Here is a 24,090-nt window from a genome sequence, read left to right as displayed (position 1 = left end):
AGTCCTTCCCATAAAAGCCATTTAAGTATTGACAATAAGTATATGAGTGTAAAGCCAGTTCACAGTAAAACCAGTTCAGTGTCTCCTCATTCTATAAACACAACCTGATGGGAACCTGCTATTCCAAACCCCCCAAAGCAGTCACCTTGCCATAGACCTCCTGCAAGGAAAGCCATGGCTCCTAAGCCCAGGAGGTTCCAAGCCCAAGGACAGACTGACTTTGGAGGCAGGACCAGAAGGAGAATACACACAAATTGGTTCAACAATGAAAAGTGCTGAAACTGCCAGGGCAAGGCTGGTACTGCACACCCAAACTCAAAAATCCAAAGCAGCATGTCTGAAATAAGGATCCAAAGCTGTCATTTCCCAGCTGTCACTGCATACGAGCTTTCTCTCTACCCCACCTCCCTGCTCCTGTGGCACCTTTGCATTCCAATGCACGTGGCAGTTTGAAGTGGTCATTATGATCATTATATACAAATAAATATGCTCCTGGTCAGCCACTGTAGGCACAGCGCCACCGGTTCACCAATTTACTTCCCCCTGAGGAAAGACCCAGTCATTCAGCTGCCAAGTCCTCTTTCTCCCCAGATTACGGCTTGTGTGGCTTCCTTTGCTCTTTATTTATTAGGGAGATAGAAGGAAAGAACCTAGTTGTTGAAGACAGATGCTTTTACACTGTCTTTTTTAAATGAAAGTATCTTTGCAACTCTGATCCTGATCTTAAGTTCAGTAAAGGTTGTACTGCCCCCAGCCCAGAAAATGTCAATTCCTGATCTCATGGACAGAGTTGGAGTTACAATGTTCAAAAGGCAAACCCCCAAGGGCCATCCAACAGCGTGCCACTGCACTGGCACCTTCCACCCCGGCTGTACAGAGGGACACTGACGCTTTCCCCATGGATCAGAACTACAACAGAGGCTAGCAGCAGTCAGATGGTGAGAGCCTCCTCCAGAAAAGCTACTGCAGCAGCCAAACTCAGTGTGAGACAAAGCCCACTAACAACTGTGAGCGTTGTGAGGCAGAGATGAAACCCAAGGGAGCATCATTCTGCCACGACCTCAAACCTTCACACATGCATTGTGCACACAAGGTGCAGCTCTGGTGAGCTGAGGCACCTCCCCAAGCAAGCTGCAGAAGCATTAAAGGACTGGAAAGGGACACTAAAATGATAAAGCAGCTGCTTTATCAGCAACTAAAAAGGTCAGGACTTCAATGGTTTGAAGTGGAGAGGCCTGCAGAAGGACAGAGTGAGGAGGACCATTTTGGTCTGACCCAGAAGGGCACTACTTTAGTGTCCTTTTAGTCCCAGACTCAAATGGTTTTTACACCTCTATCTGTGTTTCTTGGCACGCTCACTGAAAGAACAGTCTGAAGACACCTTTAGGCTGTGGCACACAGAGCCTTGTGATTAGTGTGACACAACTAAGACAAGCACTCACCAGTCTGTTTTCATCAAACACCTCGAACAGGAGCCGATGGTTGGTTGGGTTTACCTGTGAGAAAATCCAAATGTCACTGCGAGTTCAGCAGCTGGACAATAACAACCTGTACTAGCTCAGGCAGCAATCAAACCAAACCAGGACAGGACTAACAGGTCTGATGTAAATCTTTACTTGAATTGGAGCACCAGAACCTTACTGCAACTGGGAAGAGCCTGGCAGTCGACATGAAAGCTTTTATTTGCTGTACTCAGTTACTGCATCTCCCTGGCAGAGGTCTCCAGTCCCAGGCTGGACAGACTGTCAGGGCTCCCTGACTGACTGACTGATTTATGAGGAGCAACAGTTTTGCTGCATTTCCTTGCTGTACTCAGTTACTGCATCTCCCTGGCAGAGGTCTCCAGTCCCAGGCTGGACAGACTGTCAGGGCTCCCTGACTGACTGATTTACGAGGAGCAACAGCAGAATTTATATTCAGATATGGTTCTGACTGTCCATTGCTCACCATCTCTAGCCCATTTAGCACACACCCTTGGAACACCCAGCAGAAATCTCCCCAACACCTGAAAACAGCAAATATACCTCCAGAAAATTATTTATTTAAACTGAAGCAGAAAGACTGCCAACAGTTAAAAGGACAAAATCAAACATAAAAAGAACTCTGTCAGAAAGACCGAAGAGATGCTATTAAACAACAAAAAGTTTTAGTGTTTGATCCAGTTACTGTATTTTTTTCAGAAAATCTTTGCAAGCTGAGTTACTATGACCAGCATGTTTAATTAAGAAAATTTAGAAATAATATACCACAATTCTGTGGGCTGGAGATGGACTTCCCAGTTTTGAGAAAACCAGAGAACTGTGACACACAAAACAGGGTCTAAGGTGCCATTATTGCTGAGGGCATTCAAGATGTTCCAACAGCATCTGTGAACTACAGCAGAGGTTTTGCAGCAGTGCTGTGCTTCCCTTTTCCTGAGATTTCAGAGCTGCATTACTCAGCTGCAAAGCTGTTTGGTGCATGTGTCCCCACGATGCTGAGGCCTGCAGGGAACACCCCTGGTGGCACTGCTGTCCCACAGCTCCCCACACCCACGGAACTGCCAGCCGCCGCCACAGCAGCCCTCAGCACTGCTCGAGATGAATGTCTGAAACCCCCTGAAATCCCACCCGACCTGCTTCTGTGGGAGCCACAGCTACACTGAAAGGCAAATGTCAGCTGTTCTTTGGAAAAGTATTGTCTGCAACTGAGCAGCAAAGCTACTGCCCTTCTCGATTATGTAACTGCAGGTTGGGAAACAGTTTCTAGGGAGCCTGGAGCCAACTCCTGCTGAGCATCCACCCCTCACAAACACAACAGCAAGTACTTCAGGGCCTTTGGAGTAAACATATCAACAAACAGAAACTAAGGTTAGCTGCACAATCTATTTGACAAACAAACAGAAAACATGTTCTAATAATTACTGTAAATAAAGAGAAACTTACTCTGAAGTAAAACTCTTCATTCCATTTAGGGTTCAGTGTCTGCAAAAGAAATAACAATATTTACATCCAATGTTTAAGTTTTCTGGTGTGCACTTACAAAAACATACATGCAAGTGACAGTTTTCTAGGGAAATAAAAGAGAAAGAAAAGCATGTAATAAAAGAAATTGAAAAATATATTGCCAACTAGAAATTCTCTATTGAGTTAACCAAATGTGGGAGGATATTTGAGTCAGATGATCCTAAAATAGATGTTAAATACAAAAAGAATTTGATGATTAAAAGACAAATCATTGAGAACCTATAGAACTAAAATCTGAAGACATTTCATTCTCAAGATTCATTTAAACTCAGAATAATTTTTTTTAAACACAAAGGTAACTTCAGGGCTACAAGAATATACTCAGATTTATACTGTGAAATAAACAGAAACATTTTAAAAGCCAAAAAAAAAGAAAAACACCAAAAAAACCCCACCAGAAATAAAACCAAAAGAAAAGGTTATTCCTTGGAATAGATCAGATATTCTTCCAATATCTTCCCAGCCCAAAGATTATAATTTTAGCAACCTGACTACAATGCACAGAATAAACGTGCATATAGATTGCCAGCTGAAGTGAGCTCAAGCATGACATAACAATTTGATAAAAAAGAGATGAGAGCTACAAACAGTAATTTGGGCATGTATAAAAACAATTGGACAATATGTCCAATGTTTTTGTGCTCGTGCCAAATCATTCCCTCATGCTCTCACACAGCAGAAATTTACGGGCAGAGCTGACAGGAAAAATTGGCTTTACACCCACGACAATTCTGTTCTAGCAGAGAAGGGGAATCTTGGCTGTTTCTCTTACTCCTTGCTAGAGATCCAACAGATTCCTCATACCCAGGACATGGGGCTGGCTATACTGCATGTCTCTACAAACTGGGAGTCCAGGACCTCGTGGCAGAGCAGGAACAGCTCTTGAAAGAAAATTCCACTGTAAAGGGCAGGTGAATCAGTGACACGAGGAGCAGGGACGGGCTTGTGGGCGCAGAGAAACTTTCAGCTTTTGTCCCTGAAGGAGCACAATGTATTCAGTAAAGCACAAATTACAATGAAGCACTAAGGAAAACAATGTTACATTTTAACCACTTGTACTCATCAAACGCTACTGCTGTGGCAAGGGAGGGTACACACAATTCACCAAACAAAGCACTGGCTTAACACGGGTTTTGTGGCACTACTGCCCATGCTAACCCATTAATTCCAAATGCTGCTTAAGCACAGAGTTCAGGGAAATCCCATGGCCAAGGCAGCAGAGTCTTTGGTGATGCCTGGGAACTCACAGAAATGTGTCCCACCTTTACAGGTCCCACTCTTGGTGGGCCGAGTCACAAAGTACAAACTTGTCTTAGAAGGAGCTGCAGGAATGGCTCCATGCAGACACGGGCAGGGAAACAGTGACAAAAACTCAACCTCAAGAAGAGCTACATCCTAAAAAGGGCAAGAGCTGCACACATACAGGACTGCCAGGAGTCAAGCTGAGCTAGACCTTCCTCGGGTATTCAAAAAAGGGTTTTCATTCAACCCTGCACAGAAAGGAGGACATGGAGAGAAAAGATGCTCCTGAACACTGGGCGTTCTCAGAGATGGAGATATTTTTAATATTCTATATGGGAAAGGTAGAAGTCTTTGGAGCTCAGCACAGTCAAGGTGAAAAAATTAAGAGACTGGATAATCTTCATCTGAATTTTTAAATTCCAGCAGGTATTTAAAGAACACACTGACCAAATTAGGAAACTGGATAATCTTCATCTGAATTTTTAAATTCCAGCAGGTATTTAGAGAACACACTGACCAAATTATAGGATTGAAGCCAGCAAACAGCAAATCCAGCTTTGCCTACTTCAGAGAGAGCCTTTTCAGCAGGGTACTCCAAACACAGCTCCAAAATGAAGTACAAAGCATTAATCAAACCTCACAGCTGGATTGACTGTGGAGGGAGATAAATTGAAACAAAAAGCCTCAGAAATTTAACCCAGGTAGATCACGCCACATGAAGCTGTTATTCTTCTGGTAACTTTGTTTTTTCAGAGCAAGAAAACAATGTGCATTTCACCCCTTTGGCTGCAATGAAGCACTCCCAGAAGCACAGTCCAGCTGTGCAGTAGGATAGAGATGAGACAGCAGCACAGGACAGGGAAAAGGAGAACAAAAAGGGGACACTGCAGCTCCTTCTGCTGTCCCAAAAGCACTCCTGCAAGGCAGTGCTGCACTGAGTTACCCATTCAACTGAGGAACACAAAAACAAGGAGAAAAACGAGAAACTTGTGAAGGGTTAGACACAGGTACAGAGCTGAAGGAGGTAACTGCCAGTCAGTCATTCCTCAGATCAACTGTACTCGGTACTTTTTAATGGTTTTAACTCAAAACTCAGATGTGCTAATGATGTTTGCTATTTACAAAATAGAGAGAGGATTGCAATTTGCACAGGGAGAACTCTGCCTCGGGATGAAATTTAACAATTCAAAGCAGACATGACCAAGTAGAACTTTCCAACATATGGGTTAATACCACTAGTACAGAAATGACTGAGAATGTCTGGGCTTTAACTGACAGTGAGAACAAACAGTGAAAAAAGGCAGATGCAGTATGAAAATGAAACAAGCACTAATGGCTAACCAGGGAGTCTTTGAAAAATTCCTCTTCCACATCAAACATGCCCTGCTTCTGGGACAAGTCCTGCTTGGATCTTCCACACCTCCAGGATTCCACATTGGCTTTCTCATATCACCCAACATCCTGATTTTAGAACTGCACCATTTCAGCTTGTGCTCTCACTAACAAAATTCTCCCCACTATTCTGTTTTGCAGCCATGCTTTCAACTGAACCCCTGTTGATTCTAAATACCTCCATAAAAATGACAAGTCATTATTTTCCCTTACTTTTCATACAGCTTATGACTACTTTCCTCTCTGCCCCCAATATCAGCAAAATAAAAAAAAAATGTCCTTAGGGTCTGATAATCTTAGGGTCCTGATAATGACAAATATCCCCTGGTGGAATTTTGTTTGTGTGAACTAAAACTGAGAAATTAATTGAAACTCCATTTTGGTTCTAATTAAAAATGTAAGAAATCCCAGGCTTTTCTTACAGTGTACCTTCTGTCATCTAGTTGTTTTAAATTCCCACATTAAGAAAACATTTTGAAAATGGAAATTTTGAACAGAATGATCATTTTTGCTGAAAGTCAGATAAATGATAATTAAAACAGAATTTCTCAGTCCTTTATTTCAGCCATGTCTTCCAAGGAAATATGGATTTCAAGAAAGAATCTGTGGATGGTGCAGCCAAGCTTTAGGGAACAATATGCAACACGAGGTGCTGTCTCCAGGCCAGACACACTGAGGTGCAGGCACTTGTTGTCAGATCTTGCTCAGGAGACATCCACATTATCCAGCTGCTCGATAGACATGTATGTAATGACTTTAATTAGTGCTGCATTATGTTATACAACTGTGTTCCAGTGTTCCTAATCCTTCCAAAGCCATGGGATTAGAAAGAGTATATACGTACCTTTTTGATAGTTTTTGTCTGCACAAGAGCAAGTTCTCTGTTCTCATCTGCTACATACAAGGAAAGCTTCACATAGGGGTCACTGCAAAAGAAGACAGCAGATTTAATGGCCTACAGTTGCACAGCCAAAGAGCATTGCAGAAGGACTTTTTCATTTAACTGGCTAACAACAGCACCTCCAAACACTTCCAGTGGAATTGTCTTCAGTGAAAGCTCAGGACTCCGCTAAGCTACTGACACACTGAAAATGAGTGTTTGAATGTTAAACCCCACCCATAACAGCAGAGATCACTCTGCAGCTCTGTCCCTGCTGGGGACAAGAACTGCTTGTTCCCACAAGCATGCCCGTGGCACTCCATTAAAACCAGGCAGGGAAAAATGGGAGCCCTGGGGTCTGGAAGAGCCTGGCCACAGCTAACCCCTGGAGGCTGACACAAGTGCAGCAGGAGGTGTTTTGAAGCAGTGGTTGTAATTGTTTTGAGCCATAAAACCAAGCTGCACAGTATCAGCAGTGATTCAGACAGACAGGGCAGAGAGCAACCTGCTCCAGTAGAAGCTGCTCCTGCTCGGGGCAGAGGGTGGAGCTGGATGGTCCTTGAGGCCCCTGCCAACACAAACCATTCCATGGTTCTGTGCTTCAAACTGGCAGGAAGAGCACCCTGCAGGAACAGATGAACTTCACACGGGTACAGTGTCAGGAGGTGGAACTGGAGCAGGGCCTCTGCTCCAAGGGGGGAAATGGGTGCCCGAGTAAAAGCAGGAGCCTGACCTGCTCTGGTGCTTCCCTCTCAAGGCTGCAGCACACTCTGCTGGATGGTGACCCAAGGCTTCTTGAATTCACAGTACCACCAGACACTCAGATTTACCAACCAAGTCACTGAAATGCTGACACTTTGAATTTAAGGAGCTATGTTGTGTCAGTATCACTACAGAACAAGCACACTTGCATGTTCATTATACTGGATGTATCAAATATCAAATGCCACAAAGGTGGAAACAAGAACGAACAAGACATCTTGTTGGATTGATTACTCCTATCAGCAGATGCACATAAATGCATCTACTCAATCTGCAATTAAGTTCAGCATTAAGAACCAAGGTTTAGAAGAAAGCAAAGCATCACTGATTATGAAGAAAATGCTGGTGCTGTTTGGAATTGCCTGATGTACCGTACTAATATTTACAGGTATCCTCCCAGATTTGGGCTGTCAATCCACACTTGGATGGTTCTTTTAGGAACCATTAGAAATACTGCTATTTTTTAGTGCTAAAATACCCAGGATGACTCTTCTGCCTACAGAAAATGAGAACTGTGGTACACAGATTATTTTTAAAATCTGTTTCTATTTAAAAAAACTAGAGAATAATCAAGTTTATTACCAATTTCAGCAAGGCAATTTTGCCTTTACTGAACAGACTACTGACATCTCCGCCTGCTCTAAAAGCAGGACAGAGTGAGTCAGATTGAGCTGAGCAGCCAAGCTCCTGGTCCTGAAGGTGCAGTTGGAGTTTACCCAAACGACTGGATATTTGAGACTGTTTACTTACATGCACTTGTTTACCTAAAACCAACACGTGGCTGGAGCCCAAGGGAAGTGGAACTGTCTCACAGAGCCCTGCACTCACCTGCCCTGCCCCGGGCTGCCCACCCCAGGGGCAGAGCAGCTCTGGGGGAGCTGCACAGGAACACAGCACAGAAGGGGTCCAGCTGAAGGCAATGGGCCATGGGGTCCCTGCCCAGCCCCAACAGGCCATGGGCAGCACAGAGGTCACCCACAGGCCAGACAATCCTTCACACTGCAGTTACAGGAGCTCTCAGTCACTACAATGCACCTGATTAATACTAAAAGTCTTTGTTTGGAAGCCAGTAAATAAAAGCATTGTAAAACTGTTAAGAAACTAGTTACTGAGAATCAGGCTCAGACTCCAACAAGCAAACAAACAGTGTAATTTGCAAGTGCCACTACGTGAGCAGTGCAATCCAGGGGTCTGTACAGCCCCACTGCTTGGATCCTGCTCAGTGGCTGCCCTGCAGGTGACAGCAGCAGCACTCCTGGGATCACACAGCTACCAGGGAAATGAAACGAGTACAGAGGAGAACACCACACACCAGCTGAGACTCCCTGGGGAGCAGACATTGTAACTGAACCAACTGGGGAAGGAATGGAAGAAGGCAGAACCCCAGTCAAGTCACAGCAGAAAACAAAGTAACTGGGATCCCAGAGAACAGACACCACATGTCAGAGCAGCAGGAGAAACACTCAGGGAACTTCACAGGGGTTAACTGCACCCCAAAACCCAGCTAATAGCAAGTATTCCAGATAAACGTGGCATCTTTGCAAGGGAAAATAAGTACCAACACAGCAGATCTATTAGACAAAAACATGAAAACCACTAAAATTGAGAAAAACTTACAAAAAAATGAAATACAGCATCTGATCTGTTAAAAATCACTAGAAAACCTATCCACAAATTGGAATGAAACAGACACGAAGACAAGCAGTAAAATACCAGATTCCTGTCTCACAGCAGTGCCTGCAGATGTGTTAAAGGAAGGAAATCCTGATGATTCAGGTGATAGATGGCAATAAAAAATGTAATAAATAAATAAAACCTGCTGAGAGCACAAAAACCCCCAACAAATCAATCAGGTGAGTCTGGACAATGCTCTCAAGCACACAGTGAGACTCTTGGGATGCTCTTTGCAGGGCCAGGAGCTGGGACTCAGTGATGGACTGATGGTCCAGTCCAACTCAGTGCATTCTATGGTTCTGTGATTCTAACTTATGAGCACAGACAGCAGACTCGAATCAGTCTGGAGCTGCCAGATATTCTCACCCTGAAACTGACTGATTAAAAGGAGGGGAGATGGGGATTAAAATGAAATAGTGCTTTCTTGACTTTCCTCAGGCAAACTTGCTCACTCCTCAAGAAACACTATAAACCCCCTTAGAGCACTCCTGGAAAGCACCATTCCAAGTGCTGCAGGAATACTTTCATTGTGCTCTGAAAACAAGTGGAAAATAAAGCAGCTCATCCCATCACAGCTCCTTGTGAACACCAGTCTCAGCCCTGAGCTGCTGATTTGTGTCAGGATTTAAAAGGGCGTGCTGGAAAAGCTTAGGAGTGTAAGTGACACTGGATGAGCAGAACGAAGCCCCTCCACTCACAGATAGTTCCATATGTCAGATACATGATGTTATGTCAGTTCTGCACCTTGCTAGGAAAGCTCGCTGCAGAGGTCACTTGGAGGAGAAGTACTGGGTTTGCCTGGGGAAGAGGATAAAGGATTGAATGTGAAAATGGCACAAAACAGAAAACTTTCTCTACATCAATTTTTACACTAGTAGCAGTGCTAATTTGCCATCTTAATGAAACCTGCAGCACAACAAATTGGCAGTCATGGACTGCTAGGAGTCTGTCAATGTAGGAAATACCCAAGTGGAACCCACACAGTGCTCTGGCAGAATCACTGCAACACCAGAAAATGGATCCAGGAAATGAACGGCAAGCCTGGAGCCTGGGGACAGCACAGATGGCCAGCCCATCCCCAGAGTTCCCCTGGCAGCACTGCAAGCCCAGGGACACCAGCACAGGGACACGACAGACTGACAGAGAGCTGCCCAACGCAGCGAGGCCGCTGTGTGCAAGAGGTGACCCGGCTGCAGCTGCAGTGATGCTAAACCTACATCCAGGCAACAAAGAGACATTTCAAAGGACCAAGCAGTGCTTAAAACAGAAATGAGCCCAGTCACCATCCTACCAGTGACTGGAGATGAAGGGGAGTTGATCTGTGGACATCTATCTAAAATGCTCCTTGCTACAAAATCGAAAATTATTAGAAGCACCAAATCTCATTTTATCCAAACATGACTGGCCAAAACCTAAAGAGAACATCAGCACCTGCCAAGATCAGGAGAACCTTGAAGCTGATAACACTTCTCTAGAGAATAAAAGGGAATCCTAGGAAAACAGTGGTAATAATGAAAGTTGTATTAATCATAATCACAACTTAGTACAAAGGGAGTTTGGCAGAACATCCATCAAAACAATCTGAGGCTTTAAGAAATCCTTTTCCTGACCTCAGGAATCCCTCAGACATCCAGAATTAGCTATTTGCCATGGTTTTGTCACCTTGCAGTATTTGGCACTTTCTTGAAGCTCAAGCAACTGTAGATATATAATTATCATCTTTCGTTTGAATCTCAGCATGAAAAGGCAAGCTTCCAGCTCTTCTTCTGGAGAACAACAAAAGCACTGATGACTTAAAAACTCCAGCGAAAAATCTCAAGGAAGATCAGCCTCCTTTAAAAATCACATTCCTTTAGAGCAGTGTGAACCTAGGGCCCATGAACAGTGTCCCATTTGTTCACTTGAGTCTGGAATCACATCTGCTCTATACTTTTGAAACAGTTTTGAAAGCAAGTCTCAAACTAGCTTCTGCCAGTGACATGATGTATTATTTACTTATTTTAAGCTCTAAAAGAAGGGGGTGGAGAGCACAGGCACATGTGAAAGAACAATAGAACTACTAAGGCCTACATGGCTCTATTTTTATTTTAAAAGCTGAAACCGCCTCCCCACATATAAAATTTAGTAACACTTGTTATGCAAGTCCGTGAATGCCAGGCTTGTCACATGCAGGCAAACTTTGCATTTCAAAATAGCCCGACTAGTTTCCTTTGGAACTGTCTTGCACAAGATAATTTTGATTATGTCAGAAATACAGAACCATTCCCTTTGTGCTGCCCCTTTTCTGCCTCACATATCTGAAAGAACTGATCAACAGCTCCTGTAATTCTGGCTGCAGAAACAGCTCCAACATAAAGGCAGAGATGCCTCTTTCTCAAAGCCATATCCCAATCTGATTCTTGTCCTGGTCTTGAGGGGACCGCTATTTGGCTATCAGGTAATCCTCAGCCATCCCCTTTTCCCAGCCCCTCATCCATCTAACCCACCTGCCCTCTGCTCAGTGCAGGTACACACAGAACAACAACCTTACTGAGCCCGTAAGGCCCGTGTCCCCTCGTACTCCTAAGGCAGAGAAGCTGCATGTTTCAGAAATCCCCACAATGACCACCTCACATTTCTGTCAAGAACGGCAGAAGGCCTCAGGGCAGCTCCTCCCCAGGGGCTGAGGCTCTGCCTGGCGTGGGGATCCCCCAGCTGTGGGCAGGCAGAGGCAGATGTGCGCAGAAGGCCTCAGGGCCGCTCCGGCCCAGGGGCTGAGGCTCTGCCTGGCGTGGGGATCCCCCAGCTGTGGGCAGGCAGAGGCAGATGTGCGCAGAAGGCCTCAGGGCAGCTCCTCCCCAGGGGCTGAGGCTCTGCCTGGTGTGGGGATCCCCCAGCTGTGGGCAGGCAGAGGCAGATGTGCCCAGCTCCCAGCGCTATGGGAAGAGCCCTGCTCTGCACGGGTGCTCTGGTGAGCTGCAGACTGCGCCTGCACGAGGGGAAATGCGCTTGTACACAACGTCCTGCAGCAGCACCGCTCACAAATCCACACCACTACACTGTCTGCAAAAACAGCCACCTCAAGGAGTCTCCACAAAATCATGGGAGCCCTTGGATAGCAGTTAACATCAGGGCTGAAAAGCAGGTTATGCTTGGCAAAAGGAAATTCCGTGAACCTGGAAATGTTTTTCAGAATCATTTAATCTTACTTAGAGAAACTCTGGCTGTGCATGCACTTAGTGGAGCTTAAAAAATTCCATTTATTTTTTTTTATTCCAATATTTTGCTTAGTCACTATCAGATCCAAAGAGATGAGGGAAACAAATTCCCAAAACATGCATCATCAAAGAAGATTAGAATTACAATGAGATACTTCCACCCAAGTTTTATAGAGAGCAGTAAAAACAATGTTCTAAGGCAGAACCTCTTACAGTCGCTGTCATTTCATCCCAATAACCATTCCCCCGGTGACTTTCCCCACTCCTGCACAGTAAGGAGAAGTATAACAAGAATACACAGCAATTAAGTACATGGAATAGTCCAGAGCACACTGGCTGTGTTTGCCCCCGGTTTTATTTTAGCACGAGCCTTCTGGGTTTCATCTTTCTGCCTGTACTGAGTAACATCCATTAAGAGTTTTTCTCAAAGAGAAGAAAGATTTTGACCTCACTGTCACACAAGTCTCATGTCCTGTGACACAAAGTGTCCAATCACACAAGGATACAGGAACATCAGCTTCTGGAAAGAAAACAAAACCTTACCTTACCCTTCACCGCGAAGCCAAACTTGCAATCCATGGTGCCTAAGCACCCCAAAATCTCATTCCTCCATACCAAATCCCGGAGCCATTTTACAGATCTCCCATTTTCCTTCCAGAGTTTTATTTTGCAAAGAAAAGCTCACACTTCTGACTCTACAAGAAATGTAGCAAGGCTTTACCAAAGAGCTGCTAGAGATGATGACTCACATCACAGACAGCTGCGAAGAAGTGCCTGTGGCTGAGAAAAGGAGTTAAAAATTACACCTCAAACCCCACCTCCAGTGTCTCCACCTTCCTTTACCATGTTATGTTCTAATGAAGAGTAATGAGATGGATTCCTTTTGTGTTCTTGCTCTCTTGGAAGTCTCCCAGAGCACAAAGAATATTTTAATCTTCCAAAACAGATGGAAGTGTAAATATGGGGTTTTTTCCTCCCTGAGGCCAATTTTTTTTGCAAAGGTTAAATGAATGCTCTAACAGAATATGCATACATCAGCCCCTGGAGCTGAGGGGCTGATGTATGCATAGATCTTCCTATGCCACTTCACACTCCCAAAATATCTTAACAAGTCCCAAAATCCAGCGGGGGTGGGGAAGGAGAGAGAGAACTCTGTGACACCTGGCTTTTGGAAGAGAAAAGCTCAGCAGAGTAGCTCTGCCTTAAATATTTAAGACCAAAAGCCTTTCCTTACACGATTTTATTGACATGCCCCTTTTTTCTTTTAAAGATACCAGATTCAGGTAAACTCACAGATCACAGCAGATAGCAGGCAGGTGGGAAAGCTGAGGAGCTGAATAGAGAAGTTTCTTTTCCCTTTACTCAAGTAACAATAAACATTTTATGTTTCTGTATTTGTACAAAGAAATTTTTTCCATTAATCAACTATCTGATGAGAATTATTTTTCACTATGACATTATAACCGTCAGAAATCATTACCAAGTCCTCTTATTAAGTAGCAAGACCACATCCTCGAAGAAGCAGCATTTCTCCACTTAAAGCTCCTGAAATAGATACCCAGTGCATCCTAAAGACCATAGCATGCAGAAATGGGTAAAAACCTGCTGATTTTGGTGAAAAACCTGAAAGCCTGATTGGTCAGAAATCACCAGGTACCGGTTGGCGGCGAAGCTCTCTGGTGCCCTCTGCTGCCAGGCACAGCCCCGGCGAGATCCAGCACCCGCAGGGATGTAAAGGATACACGGATTCCCTGTGCCACGCCACTGTCCACTTCACACCTGTAGGAGCATCAGCATTACACAAACAAAACTATCTCTGCTGAGCAGCCTTTCACCTCTCCTCCACGGGCCACCCTGCAGACAGGGCCTCCTCCCAGGTGGGCACCCACAGCTGGCTCAGCATCTGCCCACCACTGCTGCTCCACCCGGCTTTAGGGGAGCGCCCTTCATTCCGCAGGGAAAGCACGAGCCAGCTTGCTGCTTTCCTTCCCTTCCCACACCGTTCATAACATTTCCTTTCCTCTGCACTGGAAAAACTTCCACTGCAAATCAGCTAGAAAAAGGGAAAAGCAACAACAGAGTATGAACTCTCCCCTACTTGAGCAAGTGCCCTCTAGCCAAGTGGCGCTGGGAATGTGGTCACAGGTCTGTTCACCTCCAGGGCCTCCCTCAGCCAGCAGCACACAGCACTCTCCCTCTGGCACACGTGCAAGTGCTGAAGAGGCACGCAGGAGCCAGATTATTTTTTTAATTGCTTGATTAATTGATGCTAGCACGTCCCTCCAATGGATCTGTCTGTGCTCACCAGGGGAGCCATAGGTACGGAAGGGAACAGGCTGTTAGCCAATCCAGCTCCAAGGCAGCACGCGTGCCCTAGGAGGCAGCTCCAGGGGCACAGCTATCACCACAGTTTTTCCAATAGTTAAAACCAGACATAGCATAACTCAAAGTGGACTAGTAAAGTGATAGCAGACTTAAAAGAATAGGTACAGCTATCTGCCATCTTTGTCACCTGCAAAGATGAGAGCCACATGTGCTCTCCTGCCATCACACACCACAGTGACAGGACACACACGAATTAGAGAATTCAGCCACATTTCAGGCAGCCTTGCTCACAAAAGGAGTATACAGCATGACTTACAATCCTACCAGCAGCCTGGAGCCTGCCTTCCCCAGCTCCACCATGGATCCTGGACGCATGAAATCAAACCGGAAAAGGGGCTTTTCAGTAAAGAGCAACCCATAACTAACTCCTATACCATTAGAAGCACAGCTCCCTGACAATGAAAAACATCTGCAACTTCAACTGAAAAGCACCTAACATTTTCAACTTCCACACAGTCACAATTTTCACTTACTTCATGATTTAGAAGGCAAAATACAGTGCTGAAGGCACCCCATCAGCTCTACCTTTACGGGATACACACAACCTGAGTTCAGCCAGTACTTGCATTCTTGTATGAAATTCTTCAGTTGTGAAGTTGGAAAGAAATAAATGCAAGCTGAAATGAAATCACGAAATCCCAATCTGCAGTACTACAGTTCACCATCAGTACACATCACAGACTTGTAATTTTACAGGGCAAAATATAGAGCAGGTTACAGACCCCTGCTTGCACCTACACTAACCAGCCTCTTGTGCCCACCTCCACTGCGCCTGTGCAGATGAAATGCCCCACATTTAACCATCACCTCGGGGTGCTCACACTCACTAATCCACTCTACATTCTAGTTGCTTTGTGTCATTGCAACTGCAATTCCATAAACTTCTGAACTATTAGGAATCATAGGAAGCTCTGAGGTTGGAAAAACCCTCCAAGATCTTTGGGTCCAGAACAAATTCACGTCCTCAAGTGCTACATCTGAACGGCTTTTTAATCCCTCCAGGGATGGGGACTCCAGCGCTGCCCTGAGCAGCTGTGCCAGGGCTGGGCAGCCCTTTGGGGAAAGACATTTTCCCTAATCCCCAACCTAAACCTCCCCTGGCACAATCTGAGGCCCTTTCCTCTTGTCCTGCCCCTGGTTCTCTGGAAGCAGAGCCTGACCCCCACCCGGCAGCACTTTCCTGTCAGGGTGCCGTGGAGAGCAGGGTGGTTTCCCCTGAGTGTCCTTATTTGCTATTAAAATGATTTCCTAAGTCAAAAAGAAGTCAAAAAAAAAAAAAAAAAGCAAACTCAAGAGCATTGAGATTTCTTTCCTGTTACAATCTTCAGAAGAAAAGTCCAAGTATCTCCAGTGGTCTACACTGTGAGAGACTTTCCTTAGATTTAATCAAGAAGGAAATGGCTTTTGGACTCTGCAAGCCCACAGGCAGTGTTCTATAATGGCAAAGTTGATTAAAAACGGACAGGACAACCCACAGAGACACAAAACACCATGTACACCTTGTAGCTAACCCTTCACAGTCAGCAGGAGCACGCTGACTGCTCTGCTCCAGTCTGCAGCCCTGCACAGCTCCACCACGCAGAGGCACAGCAGCTGCCGGGGCCTCAGCTCAGCAGTACCAACGTGCTTTCAAATGACTGTACATAAAAACATATTCCCTACATGTGTTTTTAAATTTGTTTTAATTTTTCAAATTAGTTAAACTCTGTTTTTATGGAAATCCTACTGACTTGAGACCAATTGCCTTAAAATACGTTAATGGCCACATCAATAGGATTCAGTACTAATTACATTTGGATTTAACTTCATGCATTTTGAAAGATAAAAAGTTATGTTGCTGATGGTCAGCATCAAAAACTGTTCTTCAAAACAAGACATTTGGAGAAAGAAAATAAAAAAGCTTTGGCATACCATATTCTGCACACAGCTACCAAAGGAATGCTTGTTGCAAATTTCACCCAAAATACTAAAGTTGATTAAACTTTTAATTGCTGCTTTCATGTAGTTTTAAGCTAGATACACAAGCTAATGAACAATTTGTAAGCATCATTAAATAAATGCAGGAAAACCCACAGGGAGGCTCATTCATACATTAAGAAATTAGTCATTTCAATAAAAGCTAAAATTGGATACCACTAATTTCAAACAGATGAAACCCTTCTAAGTAGATTGGAACATTTGCAGTAGAGCATTTTGTCATGCTTAGGCTAAAGAGAGCAGGAATGTCAAGCCTGAATTAAGGTTCAGAAAAAGCAAATTACTGGGTTTGGGCTGATTCCAGCTGCAGAGCCAGCTGTTACCTGGCTGGGTTCCGCGAGCCCTGAGCGGAGGGAGGACGGGCAGCAGCAGGCAGAGGTGCATTAGCAGCTGTGCAGCGCACAGCCAGCACCTGCAGCACTGCAGCCCGCGCAGCGCCCGCCCTGCCCTGCCCTGCCCAAGGAGCGTGCTCCAAGGCGCTGCACAACACCCACCTGGCTCCAAAGATGTCTTTCTTTGCCAGATCGATGCCAGAAACCACCTTCACCCTGAGGATCCGAGACTCCTCCTGCAACAGAAAAGAAAGCGGGGTTAATGTTTATTCCGTATGCCATTTTGCAGAGCAGCAGCTGGCAAGAGGTCAGCAGATAGCAGGAGTCTCTCCTAGGGAGGATCTGGAGAAGAACCTCCTCTTGGAAGGCTTATCTGAATCCAGCCATGAGGAGTATTTGACTCCAGTCAGAGCTGTTAAGAGTTCAATAAAGGCAGCAGAAGTAGATAACAGTAATAACATCATAGCAATAATACTGTAACAATAATAGCAATAAAAGTAGGAGAGTATTTGCTGAACAGGCCATTTCACATCCTGAGTGATCCATATGCCACAAATTCATTCTGCATTGACAATGAAGCTCTTCAAACACGAGGGAAATAATTCATAACATTTTAGTAATGAGAGATGTCTGTAGTGTAAAAATCAAGGCTGCACAATTTAAAATAAATATTTAAAACTAATTTTTAAGGCTGTCTCACCACCTTGGTGTACGTGGAGAGCTCAAAATCAGTGCTCACTGACAGATGGCAAGTCCTGCAGATGCACATCACTGGAGCATCAGCCTGATGCTCAGTTTATCACTTCATTGCATGAAGTGCCTGAGCAGCATCAGTAAAATGGCTTTTTTTCACTTTGTTTTTTTTCACCGTGTTTGAGCAACAGGAAGAGGCCACCAAAATGAAACCTCGAAAGTCTTCTACAGAAACAGGTTCTGCAGTCCCCCATATCAGTGATACCTTCTCTGCTCTGATAAGCCTCCCTGAGCTGCAAGGTACTGGATTCAATTACAGTAACTCGAGACTCTGTTCCTTGAAGCCTGTTCAGAAAACAATTACACTTTCCCACAGGTTTCTCCTGGTCTGTTTGCTTTAGGCAGCTGATAGCCAGACACTTTGTGTCAGCTGTCCTGGCACAGACTTTTCCAGCTGTGAGGAAGGTCAGGACCAGCCCCAAAGTAAAGCCATACCCTGGAAGGAGGCACAGCCAGGGAATCAGAAAACAACAGTCCCACTGAACCTGTCAGCAGGGCAAGTTCCACCCTGGCACATGTCCTGCAGCAAACACTTGAGACACAAATCCTTCCTTAAACTTGGTGTTTGGTACTCTCCCCAACAGCACTCACTACCACAAGGTACTTTCTAATTAGGGAACAGGATTTTTTTCCCCAAAAGAGCCCAAAGTTTACCTGAGAGGTGACAAAACAGCATGTGAAAAAGAACAATTCAATGGATTCACACTAGTGAATATTGAAGATTTTTCCTACGTACCATGTGCCTGGTTTTCTAGAGCAGTTTAAATATACCAAAGGCAATGAAAATTGCAAATTGGGATCAAAATAATTCCTTCAATACGAGACGAGAGCATAGAAAAAAACTAAGCAAAAACTCAAGACCGTTCAGCCCTCACTAAAGTAGAACTAGAGAAGTTACAATAGTTGTTTCTGTATCAAGTGCTACTCAGATTCCCTCTAGCAAAGTCCAACATCAACTTTGCTGGAGTGGCATCTTCCTCCTGCACTGAGGGCACCTCTGCATATTAACTGATTCAAAAGATATCAATGAAAAACACAAACAAACAAATCCCCACAATCTTTAAAAGATAAAAAAATGCAAGAGGAGGTCCCACAGCTGGAGGATCCCTAATTGAACTGTGCAAGATACAAAAGATGATGCTCCAGACGATTCTCAAAACATACCTGAAGGGTCACATCCACTTTAAGGATCCCAGAAGCCATGACCCTATTCCCTCCTGCAAGAAGGCTCTCAGCCTCTCCTCAAGACTCCAATTTAACAAGCAGAACAAGTGCTTTTTCAAATGTTTATTCCAATTTTCATATGCATGAAATATGTATACATATATATGTAATGTTTAAAAAAAATTAAACCACCTCCTCAGTTAGTGATGAGTTCTACCATATGTATTAACTTTTGCTGACTCCTTGTATCACAATTTCGTCCTTTATTTCCAAGTGTGCTGTGCCTAGGTATAAAAGGAGTTAAATTATTACAGCAACAGCAAGGTTGCCTCATTGTCCACCAAAAAATCAGATAAAGGATTGCTTGGCTGGCACAGCCTGAGACTCACAGAGTACCAATTACCTGATGCAGGTTTCCACCCAGCCCTCTCTGAAAAGACTCTACAAGGAAATTAGGATTTTGGTCAGTTTTTGTTATAAACCTAGGCACAATAACAGAGATCACTAAGCACAGAAAAATTCTGCGCGAGAAGACCCAGGATCCAAACCCCAACCAATAAAGGGATCCCCAGCACAAGCAGAGAGTGGGATAAGGAGGCAGACTGGGAGGATTAAGAAGAAGTGGGGATCTGACACGGCAGACAGTGAGGCTGAAGGATAACAAGCATACAGCTGGAGTCCTAATTTTGAAGTAAACAAACAAGAGCCAGCAAAGCTGGGTAACAAGACTGACCAGAGACACAGCACAGCTCTGAGGGACTCAGGGAGCCAGGTACACATGGCAGGAGCAAGGCTCCCTGGGGAGGAGCTGGCTGGCCGACCAGGGACAGCTGCTGCACTCTAAAAAAGCACTTGCTGAATTAGCCCGGCCGTGTCTTACAAAGGAAAGAGATGCCAGAAGCAATGGTGCAACCATGAGTTCTCTCAGCTGAACAGCTTCAGGTCCCACATGAACTGACACTGCTGGGCACACGCTCAGACTCAGACTGCTCAGACCACAGCACGATCCACACAAAAGCTGCAAAGCACAATTTACTGGCAGTTAAGCATCCTGACTGAAAGACTTCCACCAGTAATCAATCACCTAAGAAATTCTTAAAGAGCAATTAATTTCTCAACACAAACTCCATCTTCTAGCAAGACTATCCCAATACCCTTTGAGTCAGCAAGCAGTGGAGGCAACTGCACACTGCAGGGCACAATCCTGAGATACTCCTTGCCTTCTCCTGCCCCAAGAGGCCAGCACCCACCCTCATCTGCTCATCATCCCACCCCATCCTTCCAGGAGCAGCAAAATTCTCCTCCTTGCAACATCAGAGATCAGGATGCAGGAAACAGCAACCTGGGAACAGTTAAAGGGAGACAAGTCTTCAGAAGTCACTTGCCACTTGAGTTGCCATTTGCCAAGGAAGAATCTTTGTTCTGCCCAGAGCAGAAATTACATGGCAGAAAGAAATACTTGTCTGGTGATGAGACTAAACTGTATTCACCTTCTGTGCAGGGAGCGAACACCTGACTGCAATTTTTGTGTTCCACTGAATTACCTGTGTTGTGTAAAGCACCTATCCTAAGCTGCTTTTTGAGCACAGTTTGAAATAGAAGTTCAGCTCACCCCACAGAGACATTTTCCTATCCTATTTCAACCGTGCCTGGAACACACTGAGCCTGGAAGGGGCTCCAGGTGCTGCCCCTCCGTAGCCCGGGTGGCTCCTGCTTCCACAGGCCAGGCTGTGCTCCGTGCAGCCCCAGAGCTGAGGCTGCAGCTCCACTCCTGCCTCGCTGGGGCTTGGCACCTGCAGTGCAGCACACAGCCGTGGATTCCAAGAAGCGCTGTCCTGAGCAGGGTGACACCCTCCACGGGCTGCTGGGAGCGCGGGGCCGTGTGTGCAGGTGGGGCTGCGAGCATTTTGGCGGCTCCCTGGGGACATTCCAGCCGCTGTCGCTGCCCACGCTGTGTCCTGCCCCCGAGCACGGCCTCCCAGCCGCTGCAGCAGCCTGCCCTGAAGGGCCTGCTTACCTACTAGTGCTGAGCTCCACTGCGCCCCACGTCCACACCCACTTCTGCCTGTCCAATCATTAACATGAAGCTCACACATTCCTGCCTTCCCAAAACATGTCAAAGGTTACAGAGTTCTCCTCTTTGCTGAAGGATAACCTCTACACAGTTTGTGTTCTCTAAGCTGCGGTTCACAGTGCCATTTCAGAGGACTCGGCTTATTTAGGTGGAACTGGAAGCCTATTATAGACCAAAACCCAGACTTCATCAACAGTGAACAAACCTCAATCTACCTCAGAAAATATGAAGGAAAACAGATGTATTTCCAGACTTAGCAGACTTTTATATGTATATTTATCTGTATTATTCACATTTTGTTAGTTCTTTGTTAAACACACACCACATTCACTTTCTCCAGCTGCTCAGGAAAGCCAAGTAATTTCTTAGACCCATTAAAGCACTCACATAAAGAAAAGTTATTAAGTTGTCTCCTTGGATTAGTAAGATACCCTGGAGCTGGGGAGTTTAGAGAAGAGCTGTGACAGCAAAGAGAAAGAACGAAGGCCAAACACAGTGTCCCGAGCTGCTTTCTGCCCCACAGGCAGGGTGAAATGCTGCCCTTTCAAAGGGTGATCCAGGAGCTCAGCCAGCACCAGCTACACCAACACAGAAGTGCTGTAAAACCAACCTGAACAAGCTTTGCAATGCACATCTGCATGTTCTGAATGCACAGAAAAGAAAGCCACGGCAATCCAGCCTGGTGTAAGAAGGAAAGCTGCAGATGTCAGCTTCCAACAGGACAGACAATCCCATGACACACGTCGCGTACGCATTAAGAGAACAGCCTGAAAATAACAATCGATGGGGGTATAAAATTAGAAGGTTGATGCGTTTAAACGAACAGACAAGTGTGAAAGGCACAACGGCTGGATCAATGCAAACCAATATTCGAACAGCTGTCACGCAGACCAGGAAGATAAAACATTTAACGTGTTTTCCCAAAGGTATATAAAGCGCCTCCGAGTCAAAGAGCCCGGGTGGGCAGTTTACGCCCGTTCTCTGAGCGCACAGCCCGTGTGGGATGGCGGCTGTGCCCCCGCAGTCACCCCGGCACCCGGAGCTGCACTCACCGCGGACCCCGCGCCAAGAGCTCCGCCAGGCACCGCTGCTCGCCCGCCGCCTCCCCGCACACGCGGAAGTTCAGCGACCGCGGCAATAAATGACCATCGCCACGGCAACGAGGGGAAAGGCCAGCGAGCTTGGCTCTCACCTGCAGAGAGCTTCACCTGAGTCACGGTGGGGGAGTGTCGGTCGGTTCAGTTTGGCTACTTTTTTCCCTTCTCTCATTTTTGATTCCAACCCACGATAGGTGCCAGCGAGGTAAATTTCCACTAACCGTGAGGAGAGAAACCAGATCCCACTGGAATGTTACCTGCACATAGAGACTCTGTGAATCCAGTTTCATCCACTGAGCACCTCATCTCTATTTTCATTATATCCGAAAGTTTGCAAAACATAACATACTAAAAGATAAGAGATCTTTAAGTCAGTGTTTTGATGGCAAAACAAATCCAAATGGAAAAGTCAACAAACCTTTAATTCCGTGTTTTAACTGTGGCACTTCTGGTTTCCTGAATGAAAACACACACAGAGCCGTGTGTGCTACACACACAATCACCCAAACACACACTGCTCTTAGTTCTCCCCATTTGCAGGGGATAAATCAAACCAGGATCTGCAGTTCCAAAGCCAAATCAACTAAGTGCCACCTGCTTAAGGGCCAGTGCTGGCCACAGCAAGCCCAGGAACTGTGCTAGGCTTCTCCTAAATCTCCCAGCAACTGAAACCAAGCTCAGTGGCAGAGGAGTTGAGCTGATTCTCACTTTGATTTGGTGGATTAAACCAATTCACACACGGCTGAGTGAAAAAAAAAGTGCTTTAGGAAGCTATTCCCAAATTGGCTTATCCTGTTCTGACTGGCAGCTCACTAACACCAAACAATGCTGGGCAGCCCAAGAGGGAGAATGCAAGTCGGGTACCCTGTCTGGCAGGCTGTCACCAGCACCCCCAGGGAAGGCAGCTGAGAGCACCCCAAGGAAACAGCTCGATCTCTTTGCACAGTGACTTTCTAAAGGCCATAGCAACAGGATGTGGAAAGCCTCCCTATAATTCCTGCAATATCTTAATAATCTTGAAATTGTCAGTGGCAATTTTGCCAACAGTGTTTGATAAAATCTCAGTTGTGCAATGCAAACAAAATCATGCACCAGAGCTATGACCCAAATCTCCACTCTCCTCTGCAAGTTCAGCACAGAAAACAAACTTGAAAGGTCACTTGGTTACAACTCATCTGGCTCAAGCAGGGGCATTAAAATCTCCTTTCAGCTTCACCACAAGCAGCCTAGGAATCCGGCTCAGGACTTTGTTCCTGCATGTGTTCATCACACTCCTCACCAAATCCAAGAGTAAATCAAACTGTGCCTTTTCTTACCCACAGAGTTCTCAACCCTGGCTGCAGGATGTAACGTAAAAACCCCGTTATTTTCTCCATAGAGCGCAAAATTAGAGCAACTAAACCTAAAAGCTTTTGGAGAAAAGAAGGCTATGCAGTTTGGATCATAAAAACCGTCCTGGGTGAAATGCATTGGCCAGTTCATGGAGCATACCTGGTCCTCCAGAGCACTCCTGGCCAAGCAAGGATTCTGCCACAGAAGGAATCATAAGATGAAGCAAACACCAGTAAGCATTAGAAGAACTGCAGAGTTTGGAGAACTATGGTATTCAAAAGCTCATACAACAGAAAAATAGTAAATGTTTTACAGCAGTGATTTAGGTCCTATTTCAGACCTCTAAAGAAAAGGGACCATACTCATGTTTTCCTTGGCTGGAATGGCATACTCAGCAGAAAAAACCACCAGGCAGAATTTCATCAAGGCACCAGTTTGTCTTAGAGGGACACTAACGATGCTGCTCTTCCAAGGGGACCAACCAGAAGAAAAGAGCACACAAAACCAGAATGAGCAAGTCAGAACACAGACACCAGGAGTGGTGCGTGGGGATCAAAGGTACCCACACATCAGTGACAGTGCAGGGGACCAGGAGTCCAGACACCCAGCCCAGTGCTGACAGCACATCATTAACAAACAGGCTCGAACCACAGCGCTGCCCTCCTGAAAATCTGCTTACAAGGTCTTTTTACTACGTTTTGAAAAAAATTAATGTCCCAAGTGAATTGTGATCTGTTTTTATAGAAACCCACTGAACTCCATGCAGTTAGATATTCTCCAGCAATTTTAGCAAGCGTGTTGAACCAGGCCACCTGTGAGCTTTG

General features: G+C 45.4%; 1 protein-coding gene across 5 annotated transcripts in view; it reads right to left on the bottom strand.

Moving 5' to 3' along the window:
- Positions 1–24,090, bottom strand: part of NEDD4L (NEDD4 like E3 ubiquitin protein ligase) — an 88,765-nt gene that overhangs the window by 47,024 nt on the left and 17,651 nt on the right. For 3 of the 5 annotated variants that reach the window (XM_039708399.1, XM_039708400.1, XM_039708401.1), the window contains exons 2-5: positions 17,009–17,082; positions 6,484–6,565; positions 2,925–2,963; positions 1,443–1,496 (exon numbers count right to left, since the gene is read on the bottom strand). In XM_039708399.1, coding sequence (XP_039564333.1) covers positions 1,443–1,496; positions 2,925–2,963; positions 6,484–6,565; positions 17,009–17,082 — 249 coding nt within the window. Of the gene's footprint in view, positions 1–1,442; positions 1,497–2,924; positions 2,964–6,483; positions 6,566–12,695; positions 12,843–17,008; positions 17,083–21,889; positions 21,972–24,090 lie in introns of those variants that run through there. The other 2 variants (XM_039708404.1, XM_039708403.1) reach the window with 2 other exon arrangements.

The sequence above is a fragment of the Passer montanus genome, unplaced genomic scaffold, assembly GCF_014805655.1.
Source record: "Passer montanus isolate IOZ18808 unplaced genomic scaffold, ASM1480565v1 scaffold200, whole genome shotgun sequence".
NCBI classification, from domain to species: domain Eukaryota; kingdom Metazoa; phylum Chordata; class Aves; order Passeriformes; family Passeridae; genus Passer; species Passer montanus.
This window is presented reverse-complemented; position numbering and strand designations above follow the sequence as displayed.